This window comes from Erpetoichthys calabaricus, chromosome 9, assembly GCF_900747795.2.
Source record: "Erpetoichthys calabaricus chromosome 9, fErpCal1.3, whole genome shotgun sequence".
Lineage (NCBI taxonomy): Eukaryota > Metazoa > Chordata > Cladistia > Polypteriformes > Polypteridae > Erpetoichthys > Erpetoichthys calabaricus.
Window position 1 is genome coordinate 188,906,650 of NC_041402.2, and position 20,482 is coordinate 188,927,131.

At 44.9% G+C, this 20,482-nt stretch overlaps 2 protein-coding genes across 3 annotated transcripts in view; one reads left to right on the forward strand and one right to left on the reverse strand.

Annotated features, from left to right (window-relative positions):
* Nucleotides 1–608: 608 nt before the first annotated feature.
* Nucleotides 609–20,482, reverse strand: part of LOC127529239 (uncharacterized) — a 34,437-nt gene continuing 14,563 nt past the window's right edge. For both annotated transcript variants that reach the window (XM_051932294.1, XM_051932293.1), the window contains exons 8-10: nt 19,695–19,786; nt 19,490–19,620; nt 609–1,794 (exon numbers count right to left, since the gene is read on the reverse strand). In XM_051932294.1, coding sequence (XP_051788254.1) covers nt 1,619–1,794; nt 19,490–19,620; nt 19,695–19,786 — 399 coding nt within the window. In that variant the 3' untranslated portion in view covers nt 609–1,618. The remainder of the gene's footprint in view (nt 1,795–19,489; nt 19,621–19,694; nt 19,787–20,482) is intronic.
* Nucleotides 17,328–20,482, forward strand: part of ntmt1 (N-terminal Xaa-Pro-Lys N-methyltransferase 1) — a 46,225-nt gene continuing 43,070 nt past the window's right edge. Inside the window, exon 1 of the mRNA XM_051932324.1 lies at nt 17,328–17,339. The gene's annotated coding sequence lies outside the window, so the exon portion shown is untranslated. The remainder of the gene's footprint in view (nt 17,340–20,482) is intronic.

The following is a 20,482-nucleotide window of genomic DNA, read 5'->3' on the forward strand; positions in this document are numbered from 1 at the left end:
CTGCGTTGTGCTCGTTGAAATTCCACTCGTTTTACCGATAGGATTCCTTGATTTTTATATCCCATTTCCACCATGAGGTGCCCCCATCCCACACTTCACATTTCCAGATGGGATTCTCAGATGACAAAAACAGGTCAGATTCAGACCCGAGGCCATAAAGATTGAGAATCTTTGTAAAAATAAGCCTTGTTTTTGTCATTGTGGGCCAGGGCCTTTATATGGTTTTTCCCTCTTCCCTTCCCTTCCTTCCCTTCCCTTCCTTTTCTAAGGTTTGGAATTTTAAGCCGTGCCCATATATTTTTTTTTTTTTTTTTTTGCTCTTGGTTTCTAAATTTTGAGGTGAGGCTCCTCTTTGGTGGTAGGCCTCACTGGAGCCCTGGAGCCTGAGGCCTACTTCTGGAACCAAAGCCTGGTTTTGAATTTTGTGAACTAGCAGGAACTGTAACAGGAAAAATCTCATGAGTTCATGGATCTGTCCCACCAGATGGTGGTGCTATAATGTTTTTGGACATGTTGCCGTGACACTGTCTTTTGACAGTGACATTTTGTGATTTACGAGGAGTTGCTCTTGAGTGCTCCCTTAACTAGAACAATAATTAGTCAAGACCCAAGGTACAAGGTATTTACTTGGGAAATCCAGTATAGAGAAGAGGGTAAAACAAAAGGATGGGAACAGGGAAACATAAAAGGTCAGTCACATACAAATACACCCCCTGTGGGCCCGAATCAACACAAGCGTCAGGCTTTTCCAGCCCCAAACAATATTCTCCTTCCTACCTCTAAACTGTAGTTCCTTCTTTTATTTGATTTCCTCTTCCTCCTTGGCACTCCATCCACAACTCCAACCTCTCTGACCCTGATAGGCCGTCTCTTCTCAGAAGCACTTTCTGTATCGTCCTTTTTCCGACATCTTCATTTCTATACCTGCACAACACCCTGCGGAATTAGCACAGTGACTACATTTCCCAGAATTCTTTGTGGGCTCTGGGACTACCTGGAAGCGAAACATCAACTGCCCACTAGTGGGCTGGGGAACTGACTTCCTGAAGTTTGCAAATCTCCAGCTGTTCTTCCATTATGTGGGCATCCCGACTGGGCAAGGTACCTTTGGGAGTCCAAGCCAGGACATGCCAACCACTTCAGTTCCCTTCAAATTCCCACTGTGCACCTGAAATGGAATGGCATGGCTGGCAGCGGTATTCTCTGTCAATGGGCATTTCTTTAATATAATATAAACTGTCGGGGTCATAGTCATGAATTATTCATAATACATAGGCACCAAAACGGCATTAGTTGGGTGAGACCATGCCACACATCAAGAGACACGTTGGAGCTGACACCTTCACCCCTGTGACGGGTGCTGTCCTCACAATTCTGGCTAACTTGCTTTTAGTCAGTGGCCCCCTAGTGGACATGTGTGGAATTTATTAGAAAAGAAAAAGGCATGTGGGGAGAACGACATAAAAATGACTGGCACGTTCCCCTAATTTACTGTGCTGACACATCAGCTGGCTATGAATTTTGGCACTAAGTAGTTCTTCCGATATTTAATCTTTTTTTTCGAGACCTTGGTGGCTCAGTCTGAAGTTCACAGTTCCGAAACATCTGGTGGATTTCCTCACGCCAGCCCTGACGGCTTCACCAACAGTTGTACCCTGTCACTCCCAGACATCCGCCAGCTGATCTCATCCAGGGAGAGGTCTTCTGCGACACAGTCGTCAAACTTGAGGACCCGGTCTCCGACTCCCAGAATTCCTTCTGCATAGGGCACCGTCACCTGAGCCACGTAGACACCTATAGGAGTCAAGAGGGTAAGTGAATGAGCATCCTGAAGGATTTAGTGGAAGATGGGATACAGAATCACACAGTTACGTAGCACCTTCATGGGTACAGTGACCCAATTCTTCTAATGGGAGCACCAGGAGGTGACTTGGTGTTACCTAGAGAGTCAATGGAGGGCACTGAGCTGATGTTTAATGGCGCTATATAGTTCCTTTCACAGTAAATGACTTCCCATGATATACAGTGCATCTGGAAAGTATTCACAGCGCTTCATCACTTTCTCCACATTTGGTTATGTTACAGCCTTATTCCAAAATGGATTCAATTCATTATTTTCCTCAGAATTCTACACACAACACCCCATAATGACAACGTGAAAAAAGTTTACTTGAGGTTTTTGCAAATTTATTAAAAATAAAAAAACTGAGAAGTCACATGTACATAAGTATTCACAGCCTTTGCCATGAAGCTCCAAATTGAGCTCAGGTGCCTCCTGTTTCCCCTGATCATCCTTGAGATGTTTCTGCAGCTTCATTGGAGTCCACCTGTGGTAAATTCAGTTGACTGAACATGATTTGGAAAGGCACACACCTGTCTATAGAAGGTCCTACAGTTGACAGTTCATGTCAGAGCACAAACCAAGCATGAAGTCGAAGGAATTGTCTGTAGACCTCCGAGACAGGATTGTCTCGAGGCACAAATCTGGGGAAGGTTACAGAAAAAGTTCTGCTGCTTTGAAGGTCCCAATGAGCACAGTGGCCTCCATCATCCGTAACTGGAAGAAGTTCGAAACCACCAGGACTCTTCCTAGAGCTGGCCGGCCATCTAAACTGAGCGATCGGGGGAGAAGGGCCTTAGTCAGGGAGGTGACCAAGAACCCGATGGTCACTCTGTCAGAGCTCCAGAGGTCCACTGTGGAGAGAGGAGAACCTTCCAGAAGGACACCCATCTCTGCAGCAATCCACCAATCAGGCCTGTATGGTAGAGTGGCCAGACGGAAGCCACTCCTTAGTAAAAGGCACATGGCAGCCCACCTGGAGTTTACCAAAAGGCACCTGAAGGACTCTCAGACCATCACAAAGAAAATTCTCTGGTCTGATGAGACAAAGATTGAACTCTTTGGTGTGAGTGCCAGGCGTCATGTTTGGAGGAAACCAGGCACCGCTCATCACCAGGCCAATACCATCCCTACAGTGAAGCATGGTGGTGGCAGCATCATGCTGTGGGGATGGGAGACTAGTCAGGATAAAGGGAAAGATGACTGCAGCAATGTACAGAGACATATTGGATGAAAACCTGCTCCAGAGCGCTCTTGACCTCAGACTGGGGCGACGGTTCATCTTTCAGCAGGACAACGACCCTAAGCACACAGCCAAGATATCAAAGGAGTGGCTTCAGGACAACTCTGTGAATGTCCTTGAGTGGCCCAGCCAGAGCCCAGACTTGAATCAGATTGAACATCTCTGGAGAGATCTTAAAATGGCTGTGCACCGACGCTTCCCATCCAACCTGATGGAGCTTGAGAGGTGCTGCAAAGAGGAATGGGCGAGACTGGCCAAGGATAGGTGTGCCAAGCTTGTGGCATCATATTCAACAAGACTTGAGGCTGGAATTGCTGCCAAAGGTTCATCAACAAAGTATTGAGCAAAGGCTGTGAATACTTATGGACATGGGATTTCTCATTTTTTTTTATTTTTAATAAATTTGCAAAAATGTCAAGTAAACTTTTTTCACGTTGTCATTATGGGGTGTTGTGTGTAGAATTCTGAGGAAAAAAATGAATTGAATCCATTTTGGAATAAGGCTGTAACATAACAAAATGTGGAGAAAGTGATGTGCTGTGAATACTTTCCGGATGCACTGTATCATAGGTCTAATGCATTTGCTTCCATATTCCTTTAGTGTGAGCACTGAAATGACTCCCTCTGGGTGGTCAGTGGTGGAAATTAAAGCATTAACCCTTGTATTTTTATATAGCGCCTTTCACAGTAATCACAACTTCAAGGCACTTTACATGGAAAGTAACAGTTGTGACTGATTATCCCATGGCGCATTATACAGTCATGGCCAAAAGTTTAGAGAATGACACAAATATTAATTTTCACAGAGTTTGCTGCCTCAGAATTTATGGTGGCCATTTGCATTTACTCCAGAATGTTCTGACGAGTGATCAAATGAATTGCAATTAAGTGCAGAGCCCCTCTTTGCCATGATAATGAACTGAATCCCAAAAAAAAACACTGCATGTCAGCCCTGCCACCAAAGGACAAGCTGACGTCACTTCAGTGATCCTCTTGTCAATGCGGGTGAGAGTGTCGATGAGGATGAGGCTGGAGGTCACTCTGTCATGCTGGTCGAGTTACAATAGAGAGGTGAAGAAGGCCTCAGGGTGTCCAAGAAAGTCCAGCAAGCGTCAGGAGCGTCTCCTAAAGTTGATTCAGCTGTGGGCACCACCAGGGCAGAGCTGGCTCAGGAATGGCAGCAGGCAGGTGTGAAGGAGGCAACAACGTTTGGAGGATGGCCTGGTGGGTGTCAAGAAGCCAAGAAAAAGATCAGGAACAAACTGATATTCTGGGATTGGACTGCTGGGGTCAAGTCATTGTCTCTGATGAATCCCCTTTACTGATTGTTTGGGGCATCCAGAAAAAAGAAAAGGTGAGTGGCGCTATCATCAGTCCTGCGTCAGGCCAGCAGTAAAGCATCCTGAGACCATTCATGTCAGCCGAGGCAGTGCAGGGCTCAGAACACAGCCATGAATAAAGAATGGGACACAAACATCAACCGAGAGCAACTTCTAACAACCATCCAAGAACAGTTTGGCGACCAACATGACGGAGCACCGGGCCATAAGGCAAAAGTGACAACTAAGTGGCATCGACCAGGAAACTCCACATTGAGAAGAGGCGGGTGGACAAACAAAAACCCACAAATTCTGATTATGCAAGAATGGGCGGCGGCCATCAGTCAGGATTGGGCCCAGAAGTTGATGGACAGCCTGCCAGGGCGACTTGCAGAGGCCTTGAAAAAGAAAGAAGGGCCAACACTGCAAATATGGACTCCGTGCATGAACTTCATGTCATTGTCAATTAAACCCTTTGAAACTTCTGAAATGCTTGTAATCCTACTCCAGTACACCAGAGAAACATCTGACAGAAAGATCTAAAAACACCGAAGGAGCAAACTTTGTGAAAACCAACATTTGGTCCACGGCTGTAGGCCTAAAGCAGTTCCTTCTACATTCGTTGAGTGAGCACTTAGAGGTTTATTCGGGTTCTCACTGGGTTAACTACAGGGTCAGAGCAGGTAACCTTGTGCTTTTATATAGTGTCTTTTAGAATGAACTTTCACCCAGGATGTTTTACTGATGTAATAAAACTGACCGCCGGCAGGTGGGTTGACTCACTCAGCTCTTCATCAGGTGTGTCACTAGCTGCAGCATGAAGGGGTTATAGTAATGCCGTCACTTGTAAACGACATTCTGATATCCTCTGATGAAGGAAACTCCACTGTGATTATGTTGTTGGACTTAAGTGCAGCATTTGACACCATCGACCATTCTATTTTACTGCACTACTGCTTGGTTTAGTTCTTATTTATCAAATCGATTTCAACATGTACAGAAATGTGCTGACAGGACTCCATCATTATACACAGAAGTTCAATATGGTGTCCCGCAGGGCTCAGTACTGGGACCTTTACTGTTTTCACTGTACATGCTTCCACTGGGATCTCTCATTAGGAAACATCATGTTAATGTTCACTCGTATGCAGATGACACCCACTTATACCTTTCTTTTAAATTAAATGAAGTTTCTCCAATGTTGTCTTTAATTAGTTGTGTTAGTGAATTAAAGGAATGGATGGATGAGAACTACTTGTCTTTAAACAGATAAAACAGAGATGTTAATTGTTGGAGGGAATGACGCTGATCATAGCAATATTCTGTCATTATTTAACTCAGTCAGAATCCCCATTAATTTTACTGAATCATCCCACAATCTCAGTGTTATCTTGGACTCTAACATGTCATCTAAAGCGCATATTGCAAAGTTGTCCAAAACATGTTTCTTAAATCTTAAAAATGTTAAGGTGCTTTCTAAATAAACAGGATTCTGAGAAAATAATTCCTGCATTTATTTCTAGTAGGATTGACTACTTCAATGCAGTGTTAACTGGATGATCAAACTGTTCTCTATACAGCCTCCAGTTAATCCAAAATGTGGCTGCAAGAATTATTACAAGAACTAGAAAATACGAACACATCACTCTAGTTCTTAAATCCTTACACTCACTCTCGGTTAAGTTTAGGGCAGATTTCAAAATCCTCCTTTTAACATATACAGTAATCCCTCACTTATTGCGGGAGATAGGTTCCAAGGCCGACCGCGATAATTGAATTTCCGCGAAGTAGGGACACTATATTTATTTAATTATTTAACGTGTATTTGGACTTTTTAAACCCTCCCTGTATTGTTTACAACCCACCCTTTACTCTATTAATAACAGGGACAACTGCTAAGCAATATGAAATCGGTAGATAAGTTTACACTTACTGTATAGCGAAGTACACGTAGCTATATATGACGTGATGATGGTGATGAATATGCTGCGCAGTAAAAATGATGACGATGAAGGTGATGATCCCCTGAATGCAGTAGCAAGAGCACGTTAATGCTGAATGAGTGAGATGAGACTTCCTGGTTAATGCAGCACTCCGTCGCTGAGCCAATCAGCAGCACACAGGAACTTAACTGCATGCTGTGATTGGGTAGCATCTCAGCCATCCGCCAATACCATCTCTGGTATGAAATCAACTGGGCAAACCAACTGAGGAAGCAAGTACCAGAAGTAAAAGGACCCATTGTCTGCAGAAACCCATGAAGCAGCGAAAAATCCGTGTTATATATTTAGATATGCTTACATATAAAATCCGCAAAGTCGTGAATCCGCGAAAAGTGAACCGCAAAGTAGCGAGAGATTACTGTAAAGCATTAAATGGCCGAGGTCCGGCTTACTTGTCTGAACTTATCAAGACTTACAAACCAGAGCGCACATTAAGATGCCGGTCTGCTTGTGATTCCAAGGATTAATAAAATAACAGTGGGAGGTCGATCTTTTAGTTACAGGACCCCCTAAAGTGTGGACTGGTCTGCCTGCTACTATAAGAGATGCCCCTTCAGTCTCAGCTTTTAAATCCTGGCTGAAGACTCACGACTTCAGTTTAGCACACCCTGCCTAGAGCTGCTGATTAACTGTACAGACTGCATCTCTGTTGTTAGTCATTAGCACTATAACATCAGTAACATGATAGTTAGAATTGGATACTATTCACCTGTTCTGTTTCTCTTCTCGGTACTCAAATGTGCCACTTGGTTCCACGGCCCACCTGCCATGTTGTTCTGCCTGCCTAAGGAACAGTCATCCCTGATGGAGGATTACAGTAATTGTGGGGTAGAGGGGTCATTTCATCGGATTGGCTGACCCAACGCTATCTCAGCTGTGGAATGGCCAAATGGGGGAGGCAGCTTGATGGCTGAGGTCTCCAGGACTCTAAACAAATCCAAATCTTATTATGGGATATCATCTACTGTTAAATTCTGCTCCGTATTTCTAAAATTTTTATTTCTATACTGTATTGAGGATTTGTTCTGTTTTGTGTATTGTATTGTATTGACCCCCTTCTTTTTGACACCCACTGCACACCCAGCCTACCTGGACAGGGGTCTCTCTCTGAGCTGCCTTTCCTGAGGTTTCTTCCCTTTTTCCCTACAAGGTTTTTTTTTTGGAGTTTTTTCTTGTCTTCTTAGAGAGTCAAGGCTGGGGGGCTGTCAAGAGGCAGGGCCTGTTAAAGCCCATTAAGGCACTTCTTGTGTGATTTTGGGCTATACAAGAAATAAATTGTATTGTATTGTACTTCAATATATGTGTTGGATGGAAACCAGAGCGATTGCCATATGTAATGAGCCTGGCCCATGCAAAGGAAAGGAGGTTTTGCACAGTTGTCCATGCAAGTCGAAATTCAGAGCGGGAGGACGAGGATGGACAGGATTAGAAAAGAGGACATTAGAGGGTCAGCTCAGGTTGAGAGACAAAGTCAGAGAGGTCAGATGGTGTTGGTGTGGCCATGTTCAGAGGAGAGATGCTGGGCATATTGGGATAAGGGTGCTAAGGATAGAGCTGACAGGCAAGAGGAGAAGAGGAAAGCCTAAGATGTGGTGAGAGAGGACATGCAGTTGATGGGTGTGACAGAGCAAGATGACGAGGACAGGAAGATATGGAAGAAGATGATCTGCTGTGGTGACCCCTAACAGGAGCAGCCGAAAGAAGAAGAAGAGCAGCTGGGCTCTCGGACATCAGGCGCTGGAAGCCTAACTCAATTGGACTGGTTAGAGGTGGGGGTCTTTCAAAGATCAAGGGCTGGAAGCCCCCACCTTTAACGACACCGCTGTGGCACTTCATGCAGACACTGAGAGAACGTGCACAATCCAGCTGGGTGTGGGAATTGAACTCAAAGGCGGCATCACCAGGCACTAGGAACGGTGTACGGAGCAGTGGCTGCTCTGCATTCTCGACAGATGAGGCACTACTCCTGATCTGCCAGCAGATGGTGCTGATGTGCATGAATGGAATCAGTACTCCACTTGCCTCAATAATTGAACATGTTGTTAAAATATTTATAGTCAACTCAACTTAGCCGTCATAATCCAGTTTTCTAATTTCCATGATAGGCTCTGTGCAGTTTTTTGGTGCCTGGCACCGCTGGCCCTTTTTCTGATTGCTTGCTCAGGCCTTTTCACCCTGCTGTGTGTTCTGCCAGACTTATTGCTCAGGTGTGCGCAGGAGCAACCTGAAATTTTAAGTTCCGCCTTGGGGAATGAAGGCTGAGCCCTTTTGAAACGACCCACTGATTGATGTTTTTAGAGCACAATTTAAAGGGTGCGTGAACTTGCACGTCTCACGATTTTTGGAGTCTCTGTCACCGTTATTACGAATCAAGTCAATTATTTATCAACATTATGATCTAGCGCTTTGCCATTGAACGAAACTTGGAAATTTACAAAATTACTGATTAGTGCATTTGAGTGTTCAGTATTTGATGTTGCTGTCCTTTGACATTGATAGATCTTCATTTTGGGTGAGTTTGCTATGGCGTTATTTGGCTGATATTTTATCATCATTGGTGCTGGTAGACTAAGGAGGTGCCAAATGTGTCGTCTCTCTTTTGTCCCATCACAGGTTTAACAAGCACAGTCCCCCTTCTCTGCAGCCCTCCAACACCACTACTGCCCCTCCAATCTTCCATGATTCTTTCTATACAACTCCAATGATCCTTCCTCTACCATGTCCCCTACCTGTACATGCGTTTGACCCCACCTCACTCTGCTCACTTTAGGGTCAGGGGCAACACCCTTTACACTCACTTTCAAGATGGTAAGGAAAATCAACTTTTATATTTCAACTCGAATCACAAAATAAATATCAGAAATAGATTCTGCACATAGGAAAAAAAAAATTAACCAAAATTACGCATATAAAGATGTGGGGAATGGACCACCCAAGAAAATGGATTTAAACAGAGGAGCAGGTCACGGAAGTGCTGCTGTTTCAGTGCTTCAGCATCTGTCATTTGCTCTCACACATCCTATGCACACCTTCTCAGCAAGTCCCTGCCCCCTCCTGACTGCATCTCTATCAGACCCCACCCCTTCTGACAGAATCTCTCTATCAGACCCCACCCCTTCTGACAGATACTCTCTATCAGATCCCACCTCCTTTTGACAGCATCTATCAGACCCCGCCCCTTCTGACAGAATCTCTCTATCAGACCCCACCCCTTCTGACAGAATCTCTTTATCAGGCCCCACCCCTTCTGACAGAATCTTTCTATCAGATCCCACCTCCTTTTGACGGCATCTATCAGACCCCGCCCCTTCTGACAGAATCTTTTTATCAGACCCCACCCCTTCTGACAGAATCTCTTTATCAGACCACACCCCTTCTGACAGAATCTCTCTATCAGACCCCAGCTCCTTTTGACATCATCTATCAGACCACACCCCCTCTGACAGAATCTCTTTATCAGACCACACCCCTTCTGACAGAATCTCTCTATCAGACCCCAGCTCCTTTTGACATCATCTATCAGACCCCACCCCTTCTGACAGAATCTCTTTATCAGGCCCCACCCCTTCTGACAGAATCTTTCTATCAGATCCCACCTCCTTTTGACGGCATCTATCAGACCCCACCCCTTCTGACAGAATCTTTTTATCAGACCCCACCCCTTCTGACAGAATCTCTCTATCAGACCCCACCCCTTCTGACAGAATCTCTTTATCAGACCACACCCCTTCTGATGGAATCTCTCTATCAGATCCCACCTCCATTTGACACCATCTATCAGACCTCACCCCTTCTGACAGAATCTCTCTATCAGACCCCACCCCTTCTGACAGAATCTCTCTATCAGACCCCACCCCTTCTGACAGAATTCATCAGTCCCTGCCCCTTCTGATAGCATCTCTCTAATAAACCCCAACTACTTTTGACAGGCCCGACTCCCTTCTGACAGCATCTCTATGTGTGACACCCAACTTCTTTTGACAGCATCTCTCACTCAAGCTCAGCCCATTCTAGCAGCATTTCTTTGTGACCCCTAACCACAGCAGTCTATCAGACCCCACCCCTTCTGACAGCATCTCTCTGTCAGACTCCACCCCTTTTTCCAGTATCTCCCTCTGTGACCCCTGACCACTGCAATCTACCAGGCACGCCCCTTTTGACAAAATCTTTCTGTTAGACTCCACCCCTACTTAAATCTATATGACAAAAACTATGTTAGGCTCCTCCCCTTCCGTCCACACCTTCCTTCTCCTCCTGAGAATTTTTGTGTGTGTGTCTCTCTCTCTCTCTATCAACCCACCTTACACACACACACACGCGGAATTTTCACGTCAAAAACGCCCCCTAACGGAAGAACTTTTGTAACCAACAGGAATGGAAAAAAGAGGCTGATGTTAGCAACTCGATCACAGCTGCTTACTTGGCTGGCTGATTGAATTGCTCCTTTAATTTAAAAAAGTGCAAGTGAGCACAGTATTGTGGCATAAGTGTGGAGTTTGCGCTTTCAAAAAGTCTGCTGCTGCCCACCAGCTTTCTAGAAGATGCCCCTCCATGTTTTTCCGTTATGCTGAACTGCGCTTTAAGCCGGTGCAGATGACACGATATGATTTCAATTAATAATTATCCGTTTTATTCATATGGCGCCTTTCCCATGCTTAGAACGCTGCAGATGCAGTAGCGCACCAAGCTCTTATGGCGATCCTAAGATCGGCGCTCGTCGCAGACCTGCCACTGGGCTGGACTTGACTGGGCAGTGTCAATGGTCAGCAGGTTGCATTAGTGGAATATTCAGTTATGTTTGTGGGGGTCGCAGGATCATCTTTTCTGCCCCTGTCAAGGAAACCTACTCTGACAGGATCAGACAAATTATTCAAGAGGCCTTTTAATTTAAATGATTACTTTTTTATTTTCAGAGGAGGTTGGTTTTAATCTGCTTCCTATTTTCGTTGCTCCTGGGTTTTTTCCTAATTAGTCAGCAGCGCCGGTGTTTGCCGGAGCCTGCAGCCCCTTTACAGTTACTTAACCTGGCTGACACACTCGTGTACGTCGTAAGGTTGAGAGGCAGCCGCTCGGAGGGCCCGAGGTATCGAATTTATTACAATTAAACGCGCACTCGCTGCGCAATCCTGTCCTCTGCCACCAGGTGGGGGCAAAGTGCCGCGCAGGATGGTGACGATCACTTAACCCTCAAGAGTCATCCAACCCCAATTAAAGTCATGTAAATATGACAGAAGTATCAAAACACAGCGCTTCATTATAAAAGCGAATCTTCTCATCGACGCTTCCTATACTCGTCTTAGAAGAAGCTCTGCTGATAGTGACTGAGATGCAGATGTTTCGTGATTTTTTTTAAAATAAATGTCTATCTGATATATCCCGATATATTGTGTTTACAGATAAGAGCGCCCTAAACCTCTACATGTGCGACCGGCAGTTAACGGGAATTGAACAACGGTGGACACGAGACTGTGAATTTTGAATAGGGCGGCTGAACCGGTCACAAAAAGAAAAAGCAGAAACAAAATAACAGACGCCACCACGCAGACGTTACACATCCTCGTGTCACGCGAGTCGCTCGTTCATTGATAACTAATCGCGGTTCAGTCGCGTGTCTAATTTAAAAACGACTCCACGCGCCACAGCACAGCTGAAGGAAGGGAAATACTCGCCAGAACTATTTTATAGTTTATGGCAATGAAAACAAACTTTGAAGCGATGATCACTTCTTCCATAAATGTGTTTGCGGTGCTGGCCTGCCCTACTTGTCGATGGACTCAATAGACGGGCTGATACAGTATTTAAACGCTTCAGAAGAAGGCGCTGAGATCGGCTTGGCACAAACGGCACCACATTGCCACCTTGTGCTCAACCTGTCAAACTACAAGCCACTGACTGCATGCCGCTCTGAAAATGCTAACGATTTATGTCCGCAGAATAACAAATGTCTACTGTATAATGTGCTGCCTTTCGTGTCTGTCTATCTGTTATATAGTGCCTTTCACATCTATCGTGGGGCGTCATTTTTATTTTATACAGCACCTTACATGGCAGTCTGTCTAACAGAATGTAGATATTGCTTTTCACATTTATTTGCTAAATAGTTCCGGTGACACCTCAGCACCACACAAGTTCAGATGGAATGGAACCAGTGTGAGGTTTTTTATGGTGGCCAGAGTGCCAATTCTGCCACCAACCCCCTTTATGGTGTTTAAATATCTATTTGTCTGCGTCATTCTTTATTTTATATTGCATTTTACATGGCAATCTAATAATGTACATTGCCTTTAATATCTGTTTCCCATAATGGCCTTTTATAACTATCTATTATTTGGTGCCTTTCATGTCCATCTTATTGTCTGACTCAATTTTTATTTTTTAGCACCTTACATGTAAATCTACTAATATAATATGTAGTGCCTTTCACTCCATCCACCCATCAATTTGTCTGCTATATAGTGTTTTTAATACCTCTATTTATTATATAGTGCCTTTCATATCTCTGTCTATCTATCTATCTGTCTATCTATGTAATGTTGTGATCCTGCCGACTATACTAAAATTTCTATCTATCTATTATATAGTGCCTTTCATATCTCTCTATCTGTCTACCTATCTATGTAATTTTGTGATCCTGCCGACTATACTAAAATTTCTATCTATTATATAGTGATTTTCATATCTCTCTATCTGTCTATCCATCTATCTATGTAATGTTGTGATCCTGCCTACTATACTAAAATTTCTATCTATCTATTATATAGTGCCTTTCATATCTCTCTATCTGTTTATCTATCTATGTAATGTTGTGATCCTGCCGACTATACTAAAATTTCTATCTATTATATAGTGCCTTTCATATCTCTCTATCTGTTTATCTATCTATGTAATGTTGTGATCCTGCCGACTATACTAAAATTTCTATCTATTATATAGTGCCTTTCATATCTCTCTATCTGTTTATCCATCTATCTATGTAATGTTGTGATCCTGCCGACTATACTAAAATTTCTATCTATCTATCTATTATATAGTGCCTTTCATATCTATGTAATTTTGTGATTCTGCCGACTATACTAAAATTTCTATCTATTATATAGTGCCTTTCATATCTATCTATCTATGTAATGTTGTGATCCTGCCGACTATACTAAAATTTCTATCTATCTCTCTATTATATAGTGCCTTTCATATCTCTCTATCTCTCTATCTATGTAATGTTGTGATCCTTCCGACTATACTAAAATTTCTATCTATCTATCTATTATATAGTGCCTTTCATATCTATCTATCTATGTAATGTTGTGATCCTGCCGACTATACTAAAATTTCTGTCTATCTATCTTTCGATCTTTCGGCTGTATAGCCTTCCATATCTGCCTATCTGCTATATACTGCTTTTCATATCTGTTTATTTATCTAATATATACAAATCAATCTGCCTAGATATTATACTGATTATAGTGCCTTCCCTATCTATCCACACAATCCTCCAATCCAACTTCCACTGAGCTGTTCACAACTAACAAAGCAGCTTCCTTGTCGAGTCAATCACCATTAGACACCCACCTGGCTGTCCACCTTGTCTTCACTTCATTTAGATAGCAGTTCACTTACAGTATCCATCTTTCTGATCAGTGCTCACGCCACCCACCCACAATCTATGCACCTTATTGCTATCAATATATTTCTCAATTCAGGCAAGCAAACAAAGTGGCCATCACAGCAGCCAAACCATCGAGCCACTGGGTCCGTTATTCATCCATTGAACGAGCTGACAAGCTGCGCTTCTATTCATCCCTCCGTCCCTCCTTTTGTCACCGATACTGTTCATCATTTTTAGTGGGAGAACTTCCAGGCACAGCCAAAGGGGTGGAGGGGCTCTGTTTTGGTGAATTTAGGATCACATCTCTGGTTTTTACAGATGAGGTGATCCCGTTGTTGGCTTCATCAGATTGTGACCTCAGGTGTGTGCCGGGGAAGTTTGTGGCCAAGTGTGAAGTGGCTGGGATGCGGATCAGTACCTCCAAGTCTGAGGTCAAGGAGGGGAGTGGGAAGGAGATGCTACCTCAAGCAGAGGAACGTTAGAACAATCTGGACAAGAGCAGGCCATTCAAGCCCAACAAAGGTCGCCAGTCCAATCCACTTCATTCTTCCAAAATAAAGTCAAGATGAGTTCTGAAGGTCCCTAAAGCCCTGTTGCCCGACCACACTACTTGGCCACATATTCCATGTGTCTGTGAATCTCTGTGTGAAGAAAAACTCCCTCATGTTTTTGTGATATTTACCGTCCACATGTCCCCGTGTTCTTGATGAACTCATTTTCAAGTCACCATCTCGATCCGCTGGACTAATTCCCTTCATCATTTTAAACCCTTCACTCAGGTCTCCTCTTCATCGCCTTTAAATGTTCAGGTCTTTTAAACCTTCCTCAAAACTCATCCCCTGTAGCCCTGCAATCATCCTGGCTGTTCTTCACTGGACCTTTTCCAGTGCTGCTATGTCCTGTTGTAGACGTTTAGGTATTTCAGGGTCTTGTTTACAAGTGAGGGGAGACAGGAGTGGAAGATCGACTGGTGGACTGGAGTGGTAGACTTGCTACCGGTCAGTCGTGGTGAAGACAGAGCTGAGCTGACCAGTCAATTTGCGTTCCTACCTTCACCTATGCCCAGGAGGGTTAAGTAGTGACCAAGTGACCAAAAGAATGAGTCCATAGTCACAAGTGGCAGAAATTAACTTCCTTCACGGGGTGTCTGGTCTCACTTTACAGAAAGGGTGACGAGCAAAGACATGTGGGGATAAGCTCAAAGTAGAGCCACTGCTCCTTCACATCGAAAGGAGCCAGTTGAGGTGGTTTGGGTATCTGATTAGGGCCAACCTCGGGGGAGATGTTTCAGGCATGTCCAACCGGGATGAGACCCAAGATGTGCTGGAGTGATTATATCTCTTAGCTGGCCTGGGAACGTCTTGGTATCCCCTAAGAGGAGTCAGAGGAGGCGTTGGGGAAAAGGGACATCCGGGCCTCTCTGCTGAGATGGCTGTGCCGGCGTCCCGAACAGGATAAGCAGTAGAAAATGGAAAGAAGAATTAAACAGCATCTATAGGTAAAGGCGATGTTAAAAAACATCAAGCCACAATGACATTTTGAAGTCGATTGTATATTTGAAAAAGTAAGTGCACCCTCTAATTCCTCAAGTTAGAATGAGGTGCAAATGATCAGAACATCATGAGGGAGGATCTTGTCTGACTGTGTCTTATTTAAATTAACTCAGACTCTTCATAAGGTGTTGACGTGTGGGCTATCACCCTGTCGAGATCCAGACAGTCTCACTGAGGCCTTCAGAAAGAAGATTCTAGATGCCTTGGAGTCTGGAGAAGGTATTGTAAAAGATCTACAGACAATTAGAAATCAACCATTCCACTGTCCAGAAGATCATCTACTGTACAAGTCGAGAAGATTTCAAATAACTGCCAATGTATCCAGTCCAGGTGACCCCAGGAGGCTCAGCTGGAGAGCAGAACTCAAGATGCTGAAAGAAGTTTCTAAAGGATGATTTATATTTCTACGTCCAGCCTACGCCATACGTATGCCATCGCCTGTGTAGCCTGATGCACACCACCTCAAAAACGTGAATATGCATCACATTGACACAAAAACTATGCCAACCCCTATGACTCTGATGGGCCAGTTTGGTAACTTACATATTTCCTGACGTTTCCTTTCATCACCTAGTCTGAAAGTTGGCGAATGTATGAAAAAGTGGAAAAATGAGAGCGGTGACCATGGAGGGCAAAAACGTCCTGCATTCTAATGGATCATTCACTTTCCTTTGTGCTACAAATGCCACCAACGGGCGTTCAGACACGTGCCAGCGGCACAGCGTGACCCAGAAGTATTAATTACCTTCAAGAGCGCAGCCTCCGCACATCACTTACGGCGCAGGCTCAACATCCTTAAGTAGGCCAGGATTTCATCACGTGACCTCCGTGTAGCCCTTGACACTGTGGACGAGTCTACCACGCTAACGTTTCACAATGAACACCTTCTTAAAAAGTAAACCTCTGGAACGGACGAGGCAAAGATGGAGTCATTTGGCCACAGTACCAGAAGGCATGTTTGGCAACAAACCAAACACGGCATTTAAGCAGAAGAACTCCATCGTTCCTGCCACCAGTCACTGCTGTCCTCCTCCTGCCCTCTCCAAGCTTGTCAAGAAGTTTTGACAGAAGCATGAAGGTCCAAGTCTTTAGAGCCCTGGTGCTTCCTGTTTGTGAGACATGGACGCTATCCAGTGACCTGAGATGAAGACTGGACTCCTTTGGTGTCTCTTCGGAGAATCTTTGGGTACCACTGGTGAGACTTTATGTTGCTCGGAGTCCCAAATGTGGCACATGACCTGCATTGTGAGGGAGTGTCAGTTATGGCACTACGGCCATGTGGCGCGATTACCCGAGGGTGATCCGGCTCACAGGACCCTCATTTTTGGGGATCAGAGTGACTGAACCAGGCCAAGGGGACACCCACGTAACACCTGGCTGCAGCAGAAAGAGGGTCATTTCCAGAAGGTGGGGCTGGACTGTGTGTCTGCCTGGGTGGGGTTGCCAACCAGGATCCCAACCTATTTCGTTATATGGTGGGTACGGCAACACACTGTACCAGTGTCTGCTCCCCAACCTGACCTGACCTGAACTAAAACAAAAAGAAGTTTCACCAGCCCAAGTTGTGCTGAAAGTGCAGCCAGCAGAGTGTTTCAGTCTGTGTCCACAGCTGAAGGATCATGGGTTGGCTTCATTTGTCTCCAGGCAACCCACATGTAAACACCACCAAGATAAATGTGCTATCTTGATTTGCTACCCGGCAACACAACGGTAAATAAATGTGAACTCAGTGGCCCCCAACAGAAAATATTTGGCTTGGATGGAAAGGTAGAAGTGAGGTGGGACCAGGAGAGTGAAACTGTTGAAGGCTCCTGGCAAGAAAGGGCTGCAGAACTTCGGTTTAGTTTTGTGTGCTTGTTTAACCACTTTGGAGATCTGTGGAGAAAATGGGCATCGGCTCTGAAGCCACGACACCACTGGAGCAGGTAGAGATGTGTGACAACAATAGGAATGTTCTCAACCCTTTGTCTGACGGCACCGGACCCAATCCTGGACAGTACGTCATAGACATCTCACAGTCACTCACACTGGGACCATTTTAGGGTCTCTAAGCTGCCTGTCAGTGGAGATTTATGCAAATAAAGATGGGTGGGGCTTCTGTGCTGCTTGATGGATGGAAATATTGGGTCAGAGCTGGTCAGCAGGATATGTGGTGTGCACCCGTACTGTGCAAGAGTGGGACCTATGGACCTGGGACACTGGACTCTGATGCCCCTCTGATGATTCTGCAACCTAGGACCCTGGGCATCTAGTAGTTTGTAAACCAAATTCTCAGAGATGGAGTCAAAAAATAGGGTCATAAAATCTAAATAACACAAGAAAACTCACCAACACAACTTGAGCGCCTTCAGTGAACCGCAAGGAACTGTGGGTTGTACTCAGCCTTCATAGGACAGTGATGCCCATTGTGGCACTTCCTGTGTGATTATGGGCTATACAAAAACAAACTGTATTGTATTTATTGTATTGATGGGCAGGTGGGCCCCGCCTCCTGGGAACCACCCACAATACCTGGCTGGGGTTCAAATGCTCGTTTTGTGTCTTCGTTGCACATGTTTGATTTATTTGTATGTGTTGCTGTTTATTTTGTTGATGATCTACGCCATTCCTGTGATTTGTGGGTGCTCCCTCAAGAGGTGGGCACACCTGCCAATCAAGGCCTGGTGCTGTGCCCCTCCCATTGTAAATTGAACAAAAACCAACAATGTGTGAGTCGCACACCACCTTAACTCTTTGAGGGTTGAATATTTTTTCCAAAAAATGATGCTTTCACACAGAAATCAACATAAAACGTCTGTTGCTGCATGCTGTGGCTGCTGGTTTGCCAAGAATGAACGGCAGGCTTGCTGCCAGGCTGTCTTCACATGGCTGGGACAGCAACGGAGGCAGTCACGGTCACAGTGCATTACAATCTGGATTCTACCTCTTGTCATTTTTAAGTGGCAGTCCTCCCTGACGAACATTGTCAGTAACCCTACTAGCTGGGGACCGACCAGCTGAAGCTGGAACCTAACATTCATTTTCGATCACTTTTATCAAAATCTGAGTCCAACAAGGAATGGGCGAAACTGAAAGCAATAGCATTTTGCTTTTCACATTCGCTTTGATCTCTCGCCAGATCTCAGTGCTATTTTTGCCGTTGTGTGCGCCCTGCTACTCACGTGAGCGCAGGGAATCTCGGTCAAACCAATGAATCGAACTTTCCTTCTAGCAACGAGAGTCCAACGTAATGGTTGGTTTAGTCACAGTTTACAGTTGATTACCATCGTCAACTCCTCCTTTTGACAAAAGTTAACATCAGCCCTTAAAGAGTTAATGAACGGACACGTGTCGGTTTGTCTGTCTGTGTGCCCGTCTGCGTGTCTGTCTGATTGCAATGCTAGATGGCTGAAATACTGTATGACAGTTATCTGGGACGACATCCAATGGAGAAAATGTAAAGATATCTCAACGTAAACATCAAATACTCAACGCTGGGAATAAGAGAAGAAAATTTCCAATTTTTGATCAATGTTCAAAGTTGTCATTGATTTGATTCATGATGATGGTGATGACTACTCCGAAATAGTGGGCTCAACTCAGAAGTGAGCCACCGCCGCCGCCGCCCCAGTTTGAGGTGGTCTGCTCTCTGGAGCGGGTTTACTTCAAGGACCTCTCTGTGTCTGGCTGCATTTAGCCCTCCCTCAGCTGTGACCAGTCTCTCTGTCCATGCACCCCCTGATCCTGCCACCGCCATGCTCCACCGTAGGGATGGCACAAGAGAGGTGGGTGAGCAGTGCCAGCACCATCTGCCCAAAGAATTCACCAGACTCTCCGAGTCCTTTAATGTCATTTGGAAACGGGCAAAATCCACAAAGAAACCTAACAGTAGGAACAGACCTGTGCCACCATGCATGACAGGCGAGGATGATGTCCTGCCAGACCTTACCTCGATCAAAACCCTTGGAGAAGCCGATTCCTGCAGGTCCCCGTGTGGGGAAGCCCCATTCGACAAGCACACTGCCATCGGGATTCGTCCTCTGCACGACGGCCCAGCCCGTCCTGTGCTTGGCTCGGTCCCTATGGAAGTGCAGAGCACAGAATTACGCAATGTCCCCAGACCCATAGCAGCGGGTAAATGGGTATTCACGTACCCTTTAGCTTCCGACACTGGCAGGACCCCGTGCCAGCCTTTGGATCTGCCCTTCCTCAGAAAGGGCTGCACCTTCTTGGAAACGGCTTTCTCCTGCAGAAAACAAGAAGTCAGGTGAGGGAGAAACAAAGCACAAAATTGTGTTTTACAAACTTAAAGTCACAAAAGTATACCATTCATAGTTTATAAAAGAGGTGAATTATCCGAAAAGGAAACAGACCAAAAAAACAGTAAGTAATTAATAACCTTAAGAAATAAACAAGAAAATAAAACAAGGACTGCATGTCTCAAGGCTATATGTCCCCCCAAATCCACTAGATGGCAGCATCCCTGGGCTATGGGACCCATTCGGATACCTGCAGGGAATGCTGGGTAATGTAGTCCGGTAGTGCAGCCATGCTGGGATCCATTGGTGCCATTATAGGGTGTTGAATAGAGTACTTTCAATGGGTGAAGCCCTGGCACTGGAATAAAAGAAACTGCCGTGCCTTGTCCAGGTGAGTTGAAGCCATGAGAGGAGATGGGCAACACTCGCCTACGAGGAGTAGCAGTGGAGAAAGTGTGTGTAGAATTGCTGTGTGGATGTATTTGTTTAAACTAAAGGCCTTCATTTTAAACCCGGGATCTGTCTGTATGTCTGTGTTTGGGGTATGGTTGGGGTATGTAGCGCCCCCCTGTTGACCACAATATATGTAATAAAACAGAATGTCTGCCTGTCCCTCATATAATCATACACCCCTTGACCGATCTGGACCAAATTTTGTATATTTGCTCTGTAGGACAATGCGG